General features: G+C 30.1%; 1 protein-coding gene and 2 non-coding genes across 3 annotated transcripts; 1 reads left to right on the forward strand and 2 right to left on the reverse strand.

The window, feature by feature from the left end:
* Positions 1–8,303: 8,303 nt before the first annotated feature.
* On the forward strand, positions 8,304–8,376 carry TRNAR-UCU (transfer RNA arginine (anticodon UCU)). Its single transcript has one exon. It is a non-coding gene; the product is annotated as a tRNA-Arg (tRNA).
* Positions 8,377–8,448: 72 nt separating this feature from the next.
* On the reverse strand, positions 8,449–8,663 carry LOC115711838 (small nucleolar RNA U3). The gene has a single exon (XR_004010707.2). It is a non-coding gene; the product is annotated as a small nucleolar RNA U3 (small nucleolar RNA).
* Positions 8,664–8,786: 123 nt separating this feature from the next.
* LOC115709345 (G-patch domain-containing protein 1) lies at positions 8,787–11,156 on the reverse strand. The gene is made up of 2 exons (XM_030637431.2): positions 10,716–11,156; positions 8,787–10,501 (listed from the first exon to the last, which is right to left on the reverse strand). The coding sequence occupies exon 2, from the start codon at positions 10,467–10,469 to the stop codon at positions 8,988–8,990; it is 1,482 nt and encodes a 493-aa protein (XP_030493291.2). The 5' UTR covers positions 10,470–10,501; positions 10,716–11,156; the 3' UTR covers positions 8,787–8,987.
* Between the last annotated feature and the right edge of the window lie 359 nt (positions 11,157–11,515).

Here is an 11,515-nt window from a genome sequence, read left to right on the forward strand (position 1 = left end):
TGGAACATCCCTAGTACCCCCAGGTTGATCCTCCTGGGTGTTTTGCAGATTTCCTAGATTTGCTTCCTGTCTCCTAGTTTTTGAACCTCGAGCTCTGCCTCGTGGTCTTCTTACCCCAGGGTTAGGTTGATTCTGAGTATTAGTTCCTTGAGTCGCCCTAGCCACTGCAACCTCTCTTTCCAACTTAGCATTTTGTCAGTTAGATTCGGCTAAGCATTGTCGGAGTTGTCGATTTTCTAATTCTACTAATGGTACATACCTAGTTGGATTATAAGCATCCTCACTTCTAGGTACATATCCTACAGAAGTATTGGTTTCTTCGTTCCTTCCTTCTGGGTTTTGATTATCACCACCATAATTTCTCCTTGAACGTGTTGTTCCAGAAGTATGGGGGCTTTGAGAACCCATTGGCTCTTTCCTAAGGCAATGTGTAGTTTCTTCAGGACAATTTCCATCATTTTGATTGTGATCAGCCACGGAATGATTTCTGTTTGTAAGGAGGGATTTTTTTGAGTTTTATTCCTTAGGCTCTTAATGAAAGTAGCAAACTGTTAACGTAGATTTTTGTTAACTAAAAATAATAAGCCTTTACGTAATAAATATGTCACAGAAATAATAAAAAACAATAAATGCATATATAACACTAGATATTTTTATGTGGTTTTGCAGTTAAATCTTCATACTCCACGAGTCTATCTTATTTATGATATTTTCTAAATACAATATATCATTGATAATATATCTTTTTCTCTCTCAAATTCTCCTCCCATTTTTTGTGGAATCTGCCCCTATTAATAGGAATATAGGTTGATAGTTATTTACATTTGAAAACGATTTTAAATATAACTATTCATGAAATGTGGACAATTCACACGTTTCATTTAAATGCATGTGAGGTGGCTGTCTCACTATTCGTAACTCGAGGTTGCTTTGCATACCTGTATTCACTCCTTTGAATAAATGAAATATCTTCTTGGGCTTGTGTACTCCGAGGTCGGTGTGTGTCTCGTCAATATAAGTTCCAATAGTCTCTTATCCTTAGTTCGCTTAAGATTATGTAGTCAGCGAGTTATGAATAAGTTCCATTAATCCTTTATTAACAAGTTATTCTTAATTTTCTTTGCATTAAATGATATAATTTAATCATATCAGGTGGTTCATATTCCACTGCAAGACACGTGTCACTCTCTGAAGTGTAGCTGAATTTTGGGTATAACATGTTTCAAACTAATGGAGATTGCATTAGTTAGAAATCACAGCTCCCATCTGTAGTAGCACTTTCAACTACAGGAGCAGAATTCATGGCAACTACAGAGGCATTAAATGAAGTAATATGGCTACAAGGAATTTTGAAAGAGTTGAAGCTTCTACTTGGAAAGGCAAGGGTATGTTTTGACAGCTGATCTTTGATTCACTTTGGCAAGAATCTAGTTTATTGTGAGAAGACAAAACACATTGATATTCAGTTGTTTTGGATAAGGGAGAAGATAGAAGAAGAAATGATCAAGCTGGAGAAAGTAAAGTTTGAAGAGAACCCCATTGATATTGGCACTAAGGTGTTACCAGTTAGTAAGTTCAAGCATTGCTTGGACTTACCCAACGTTAGTTTCTAAGAAGCTACACATGAAAGAACTGTTAGACAATTTATATGTATAAACTGAAATATATGTATGTGTATAAAGTGCGGAATTAAATCAAACATATATATACTATAAATAAGGATCGAAATACCTCCAGCCATTGAATCTTTGAGCTTTAGTCCCACGTAAGCATGAAATTCACACAAGTTCTAAATAAAGTTAGTAAAATCTAGTGTAATGAAGATCTCCACCATTTACCAACATTTATTCTATTTATGGAGATATGTTCCATAATTTTTGGTGCTATAATGTAGAAGAATTCTTATTAATAAGACATTTCTTATTGTCAGATTGAACTTGCATATCTTTATGAGTGACATCATTTGTAGTAAAGACCTCTAAATGTGTCTAAATCAAGTTTCAATAGAATCTTGGAACATAAAGGTCTTTGCCAATTTTAAAACAAAGTCACTACTATATTGCTTGTTCCTTAAACTTCTAAATGTGAGAACTTATCTTGTTTATGGATAAGATTTGCTCACAGTTACTGACTTTCTTAGGTTTATTTGTAAACCTTGCAAGAAATTATGAATGTGGAATAACAATCTAAAATAATCCACTATGTGTTAATAATCACATTAACTATATTAGAATGAATTCATACACAATAAATTAAAATTTATTGGTGATAATAAAGTGTGATTTATTTTTCTTAATTATACAGTAAAAACTGTACATTTTAGATGAAGTTATCAGAATAAATTTTGGAAATTTCTACTGGTATGGAAGAAATTTATGAATAGTGATGTAATAAAATTACATATATAGTTTTGAGGTTTAAATGAATCATGTTTTTACCAATGAATAAACATGCTTACATATGAAATCTTATTAAACAAAAATTGCCTGTGGGCTAAATTTTTAATTTAATAAGATTAGATTTAGATGTAGATTATGATAGATTTACACAATTTATGAAAAACTTAAAGTTTAATATTTCTATCTCAATGAAAGGTATGAAACACTTAATTATTTATAAATGTTTCAAAATTTTATACTTTATGATAAAATTATTAAATTAAATCTACATAATTTCCTGTGGGATAAATTAAGAGAATTTAATTTAACATATTAATTGTGTAAATATAATAAAATCCCTGTAGGGTAAGATTATTATGTTCACATAATTCATGTCCATTATGTGATCTTGATCCACTTAATGTATATAATTTTATATAATTAAGGATGCTGTGGCTACTCCCTAATTATTTAAAATTATGTGGTTCACTAGACACCAAAGTATAAACTGAAGATTAAAATTTTACTAAATCCAAAATTGCCTGTGGGCTAAATTTTAAATTTAATAAAATTAGATGAACTTTATGATAGATTTAATTAAACAATTAGTTTAGGAAAATGAAAGTTTATTATCTATCTTTAATTAAATTTGTGATAACACTATTAAATTAAATCCCCATAACTTCCTGTGGGGTAAATTAAGAGAATTTAATTTAACATATTATCCTAATTAATTATACAAATATAATAAAATCCCTGTGGGGTAAAATTATTATACCTATATAATTAATTACAAGTTATGTCCATTAAGGTGAATTTTAATTAATATATAATTTTATACAAATAAGGATGCTGTGGCTACTCCCTAATTATATAAAATTATATTTTCACTTTGACATTAGGTATTGGGCTCTACCTAAAAGTAATTTTGTTATTAACATAGTAGACAATCACTGAGATTAGTGCTCCTAGTGTGGTCGTCCGAAGATCATTAAAAACCGTTCTAGATATGAGCATTTGTCCCAAGTTCATGTTTTCTAATGTCAAACCACAAAATTACTTACATTTTATTCATATTTTATTCATTTTAGGAAGTTTTATGAATATTTTATGAATAATTTTATGAAGTTTTATGAAACTTAATGTGCTATATAAAATATTCAACCTATCTTAATGTTTGAATATTTCTAAATATATCTAGCACTATAAAAAGAATTTATGTATAACATTTAAATCATACAAATCAAAATTAATTGTATTAAAAATAAGTTTGCCAAATAAATACAAATTAATACAATTATTGTATGATAATAAATTAAATGCTTAATTCCATTATATGTAATTAATTATGCATTTATAACCATATAATATCTTAAGTATTTGTACTAATGATTAATTTGTATAAATAAGGTAAATATACAAATTAGTACAATTAATTATATGAAATGAATTAAATGCAAAATTAAAGAATATACTTAATGGCAGATTATCAATTAATTTAATCAATAAATTACTTAATTGGTAAATAAATATAATAATTGCGCACTTAATTGTAGAATAATTAAATATTCACATTCTTAAAATATCACAATTATTGTAATTACATGTAAAAATAAAGCATGTAATTAATTTACCAAGTTAAAAACTTTCCATAATAATTTATTACTAAATAACATATAATATATGAAGATATATGTTAAATAAGAATGGAAAGTTTAAACAAATGTAATTTAATTGACTAAATCAACAAAAATAAGGAAATAAAATAAAATTCCAAAAATAAATCAAAGTAACAAAATTTCGGAATTTTCTTAAATTTTTCTTAATTTTCCTTTTTTTTTTTTTTTTTTTTTGAAAAACTGCCATGAAAAACAACACCGATGACCAAAATTCATGAAACCAATTCCAAAATGATCTAAATGAATAAATTAAGAGATCCATATTGATTTCAAGCATCGAAAACACGTAAAATGTAGACTTTAATTTCATAAAAAATTCTTTCGGGTCCGATCGTGTTCTTAAGAGAATTTTTTCAGTTTTCAGATGGGTTTTAAATCCTTTTCATTCATAAAATCGATCTAAAATATTATATGAATATAGAAATGAATAGAGGATTTAAAATAAATACCGAAAATGAAAACGGAAAAATTATAGACCGAAAAATAAAACTTTCATGTATATATATACTCGTATACAATGTATATATACTGCATAAAATTATCATTAATGTATGAAAGAGAGTATTACATACAATTTTATGCAACAAAAATATGAAAGCATTGAGTATTATACATAAAGATATATACATGAAAATTATATGTATATACATATATGAATATAAATATGAATGTGTGTATACATATGAACATATAGATTATGAAATATGAATATAAAAGTGTATATATATAAATATGAATATATATACATAAATGAAAAGAAAATGTATATATATATAAAATATATATAAACAAAAACCAATACTGTATACATATATATACATATATACTTGCATATACATATTAAACCATATAAATATCATACAAATATATAATAGAATATGATAATTAATTATATGGAAAGAAATCAATGAATAAATGAATAATAATATGAAAGTATACCCAGAAATATATATATTATACGGTATAAATGAATGTATATAATATATATATGAACGTAAATATGAAGATGAATATATATATATGTATATATAAAAAATAAATTGAGTATGAATATATATATAATCGGGATTATATAATATAAAAGTATATATAAAATATATATAATTTATATTATAAATGAAGAACCCCGTAAATGTATGTATATATATATATATGAAACTCAAAATAAATCAAGGCAGAGATATATAATTCGCTCTGATACCAACTGTTAGACAATTTATATGTATAAGTGCGGAATTAAATCAAACATATATATACTATAAATAAGGATCGAAATACCTCCAGCCATTGAATCTTTGAGCTTTAGTCCCACATAAGCATGATCTGCAAAAGAAACCGATTGATGTGGGTAATCGGGCTTCCTCGCTCTCTCAACTCTCTTTAGATGGAATTTGCTGTTATGAACAGAATGAGTGAGGAGCTCGGGGACCGAGACCCTATATTTATAGGTGAGATACTCCATCGCATTCTGTGCCACATTAATTGTCAGAATATTTTGACAATTAATTCAGGAAATCAAATCAGGTAATGAATATAGAAATCTGACCATATATAGAATATTACATAATTGATTTTGTCCAGATTCAATGAATATAAAATATTCATTTAACAGAAAATCAATTATTTATTTATTTCCTTAAATAGAAATATTCTAATAAGAACTACCACTTCTATTGGACAGATATGCTTAGCTTGTTGGGGCTTGAAGAAATAAGGTAAAATTTGTGGTATTATTCCTTAAACCCCTAACGAGAGACTCAACTAGTTAGTTAGTTGTTCATTAACTAACTCAACTGTCAAATATGACAGCAAGCTATTGGGTCTTTTGGCCTATATAAAGATGACTACTCATAGGGGTGTTCATTGGATCACATCCAATGCTTTTAGGCCTATCTAGATCCGATCCAATCATATATTGGATATTAAATTTTACCATCCGATCTGATCCAATTAATTTCGTCATCCAATCGATCCAACATCCATTGGATGAACATCCATTGGATGTTGGATTGGATCGGTTCTATCCATTGAATGTATTTCATATATATTTATTTATTTAATTTGGGTTTATCTAATATTTTAGACCTAGTATTTTTTGGATCGGATCGGATCCATCCTATAGTTTAGATCCAGTATGTATTGGATTAGACTGAATCCATCCAATCTAAGAAAAAAAAAAGTAAAACTTCAATGTTAATTTTCATATATACATATAAATTTGACGTATAACAATATAAAATCTAATTACTCATCCAAACTAAATGAAAATAATAATTAGTTCGATTGGATGTTGGATGTATTGGATTCTTAGACACCCCATCCACCATCCGATCCGATCCAGTTGGATATTTAAAAATAACATCCAATCTGATCCAATCACATTTGGATATCCAATGTTTGGCGGTCAGTTGTAATTGGATCGGTCGGTTCTCATTGGATTGGATCGATTTATGCACACCCCTAACTACTCATATTATTTTATAAGAGAATAACAAGAAGACTCAACCAGAGAAAAGAGGAGAGATACACCATAGTAGAGAGAGAAGTTAGAGTGAGAAAGTGAGAGAGATAACTGAGAGTGAGAGTTGGGATTGAGAAATTGTGTTGAGCAACATTATCGATTATGTTGGCTCGGGTTAGTGAGTTACTGGGTGTTGAGGGATTACACCATGCATGACTTATTGTGATTATTTTCTTGTAGCTCCTGAGATTGAGATCTCGAATTCTCTTCATTAATAAAGATTTGTAGCAGTACTTTCAAACTGGAGTATGACCAAGTTCACATTGAACTTAGGATCAGAACTAATATAATTCTCGCGTGTTGTGTTTAGAAACTATCTAGATTCATCTACGTTTATGTTTCTGGTTTAATATGTCTTTGCTAATTTTTGGTTCTTGATTTGTTTGTTTTGATTTAACTTTTGTTTGTTTAAGTGTGATCTTGAAGCTGGAATTACAGAGATTAATTCGTATGTATTAGAGCTAAAGTTCTTACAAAGATTATTTTAAATAAATTTATTAATTAAAGTATATTTAATTAATAGTTGGGTGAGATTTTTTTTTTTGTTAATATTGTATTTGGTTAATTAGCGGAAATTCTCTATCATTTTTTTAGTAGTTTTAATTGACTCTATAATTTTACACTTAGGTGGTGTTTGATTGGGAGGAATGAAAACATAAGAATAGGAATGAGAATGAGAATGAGAATAGGAATATAATGGAATACAATTTAAAATGTATAAAAAATTGATAAAAAAATCATAACTTTTTTTTCATCATGCATTGGAATGATATTTCCTTTCATTTCAAAATAGAATAGTCATTCCACCAAAATGGTAAAAAGTTCATTCTATTGGAATAACATTTCAATACTTTAATATGCAATCAAACAAAAGAATGAAATAAAAATGATTTCCTTTTCATTCTACTCCATTTCATTACTTCCAACCAAACACCACTTTAGAGTAATTTTTACTAAAAAAATAATTTTTTAGTGAAAATTAAGTGAGTTAATTTACGTTATTCTTTAAGCCACTAAGGCTAGCTTAGTGGTGAGGGAGGGATGGGAAAAAGGGAGAGGTCATGGGTTCGAACCCAGGACCTTTAAGCTATTAAGCTAATATATGATTGTAAAAACCATTACGCTACACTCAAAAAAAAAAAAATTACGTTATTCTTGATAAAAATTTAAGTTAACTTTTTTTATTTTAAATATAAATTTTTAAAAGGGAGATGTACATCTATCTTAAGAGTTTTACTCTTAAATTTTTACATCTATTAAATCGTATTCTTTTAACTTTTCAAGTTGTTAAAAAGTTTTTTTAAATTATAAAAATTATTAGATTTAAAGATTTTTATCTGTCCAATTTTACTAACAGATACCCAATATAGTGATTGTCCATATATCAAATCATGTTTTCTGAATTTCCTTTCACGTTAGACACTCGTTAGTAAAATTAAACAAAAATCTTCAATTTTAACAAACTCAATTATTTAAGAAAATTTTTTAACAACTTGAAAAATTTGAAAAAACAATTAGTACATGAAAAATCCTAATTAGTCTTAAAGAAATCTTTTATTAAATTAAATTATTATTAAAATTGAATTTTTAAATGTGTACTAATACACCATTTGTAAATGTGGTAGAATAATATTTGAAGCAACAAAACAAACGTTTTCACGAGTCACGACTACAAGTCTCCATTGAATGTATATGTACATTTTAACTACAAACAGATATCAAAAAGCGCCCGTGGCCTAATGGATAAGGCGTCTGACTTCTAATCAGGCGATTGTGGGTTCGAGTCCCACCGGGCGTGTCTATTTTTCATTTTTCTATTTGACGTTTAATTTTTCATTAATGTTAAAAATAACCAAAACAAAAATATTATAACCTGTCAGACAACCGGGTGACCATCCCAGTAAAGCTGAAGCTTAACTGAGAACGATCCTCTACAGCCACGATGAACAGAAGAACATCAAGCCATTAATCACGCTCTGATCACACGGTCATGATTCATCCACCAGGTTTGGTTTCCTGTCTCCTTAGAAATCAAGGAAACAGAGGTACGAGCCTATAGAACAGATCCTGTTCAAGTAAGGTCGTGATTTGTAATGTAGATGCCAGAGTATAAAAAGGTTAAAGATATTTACTAGAAGGTCGATGTGGGACTCCTATCCATCCTAATTACAACTCACGTTTCCAAAAGATTGTAACTCGAACCCAAAATTAGCCAGAAAGATTTTAATTAAATTTTATATAAAGGACATATATTACATACGAAAAAGAGCACCCGATTACATTAAATAAAATAGAAAGCCAAACAAAAAAGGTTGTTACATTCCTTAAATCTATGATTCTAAATCAGTGATCTCTCTAAAACTAAACTACCTATTCTGATATATAATACAACCATACAAGTTTATTAAATTATCCTGTAATTGAAGAAGGATCACCACCACCACCACCACCACTTCTTTTGTTTGAAGAGTGTTGTTGTTGTTGATGCTGAGAACGATGATAAAGCTCAAGCACCTCAAGCTCTTTCTGTCGAATGAGTAGAACCATTCTCTCATTCTCAAGTCTTCTCTTCTCATTTTCAAACTTAGCTTTCTCCATTTCCCTCTCCTTCTTGCTACTAAACTTCACCCACTTAAGCCTTTGTTTCTCTAACTCAAAAGCTTCGCATTGGAAGTTCACTTGTTGTTCCTCCAACTGTATCATCCTACTCTTCAACCACTGCTTCTTTTCCCAAGAACTCTTCGACCCATCTTGAATCACCCCAAGAATCTCACAGCTCAGTTGTTGAATCAGCTGGGAAGATTCTGATAACACTCCCTTTCTTGGCCTTTTCCGCAGTCTTACATGGCTAACATCATCAATATCTTCGTGACCATGCCCAATTGGACCACGAGAACCACCTTCAGCTTCATCATCATCTTCATCATCATCGTAGTCATCAGAATCATCATCATCTTCATCATCATCCTCTTCGTCTTCACCACCACTTCCTGAGGCTTTTACTACTTTTGATCCATGCTCAGTTCCTGGCCTGCTCAAATTAGAAACCACATGGGAGTTGTCTGTCGCATGAAAGCAACGTTGTTGTTGTTGTTGCTGCTGTTGGTTCTGTTGATTAGGCTGTACATTAGATGAGGGCTCTGAGGTAGCCAGCTCTGATGAATGGTTGGCTCCACTAGCTACACCATTAGTAGTAGTAGCACCAGCATGGCTACAACTATTGTGGTAAGCACACATTTCTCTGAAAAACAGGTGCTTGGAATTGAGCAACTTTCGAACTTCTTCTTTTATCTTTGGTGCCAAATCCATGGTATCCAACAAGCTCTGATTCTCCACAACCTTGCAAGCTGTACCTTTCCCAAGTATATCGTTTACCCTCTTATATCTTTTATTCAAGTCATTAAATTTGTCCTCACATTGCTGGGGAGAGACATAGAACCCTTTCTCCATCATAGCCCGAGAAACCGTTTTCCATTTCCCTTTCTTCTGTAACAATCCTCCGGTAGGCTTTTTCTTGTTTGTGGGATCAATTGCTTCTGAACTATTTTCATCACCAATGTAATAAACCGCCATTATAAGAAGCCTAACCATGGTATCAGTCCATTTCATTCTTTGCCACGGTGACATCTTCCTCTTCCCATCCCCACTATTGTCATCAGCACCGAAACCAAGATCATCTTCATCACTAAGGGTTGGTGGTACTTGTTTGGATTTTGGAGCATAAGGGTAAGCGTGTTTAACAGAGGGTTGAGCTTGAGGGTGGTGATCAGAGTCATGATGGCCATAAGCCACCATTTGAGAATGGGACAAAAGGTGAGGATTTTGAGTATTTGAAGGGTTTTGCTGTTGTTGTTGGAGAGGTATTTCTAGCCCAAGCATCCCAGCACCCATGGTAGAAAACAACCCACCTCCTAAACCATTAGCTTCCATCCAAAAACAGAAAAAAAAAAAAAAAAAAAAAAAGAAAAAAGAAAACAATTCAGCAACCAATTTCCACCAATCCAAAAAAAGAAAACTTTAACAACCCAGATAACCCAAAAAAAAACCTCAATTATGAACAACCCGCTGTGGAAACGCTCACATTGATCTCTCAAACATTTCAACAAACACTTTACAAACAGTAAAAAAGAAACATACCCAGTACTTGAAAACAGTGGATAAGGACCAACAACTCAGTTAGTCAGAGTCTCAGAGAGATTATCAACACAGACTAGTTCTTTGTTTCTTTCTTTCTTGTATGAAAAATAACAAAGAGGGAGAGAGATAAAGAGTAAGCGGTGGTATTTAGATTGGACGGCAGAGAGATGAGAGAGAAACCCATTTAAGAAAAATGAATATGAAAATTGTATATACAGGTAGCAGAGCAGCTGGTTTTGGTTTGGTGGGTTTGAGTTGATGAGAAAGATCTGCATAAAACTGCCCATGGTTTTTTCGAGTGTTTCCCAACTTTGCTTAGCTTTGCTTTGGGTTCAATTAAGAGAAATAATTAGATCCTTAATTAGACCCACAGGTTTTCGTTAAAACTGGGGAGCTTCTTCTTATAATTCTTTCTACTACTACCGCTACACTACACACTCAATTTCTATGATAATTATATAAAATATTATTTATTTTTACAGATTTTCTTAATATAATTTTTTATAAAAATAAAAAAAAAATAAAAAATAAATAAATAACATCAAAATAATAATAAAAAATAACATGCAAATTCCAATTTCTACATGGACACTTTCCCATGCCTAACCTAACCCAATATATTATATTATATATCAAATTCCAATTTAGTTTTTAATAGTAATACCACTCTTATATTAAATAAGGTAAAACTTAACTTTATATTTTTCTTTATTTTTTTTTACCTAACAAACAATGGAAAATTTGACGAAAAAATATATTGTATTTGAGTCCTAATTAGGAATTAAAGTGTCAATTCACTT

Source organism: Cannabis sativa, chromosome 3, assembly GCF_029168945.1.
Source record: "Cannabis sativa cultivar Pink pepper isolate KNU-18-1 chromosome 3, ASM2916894v1, whole genome shotgun sequence".
In the NCBI taxonomy this organism is placed as follows: domain Eukaryota; kingdom Viridiplantae; phylum Streptophyta; class Magnoliopsida; order Rosales; family Cannabaceae; genus Cannabis; species Cannabis sativa.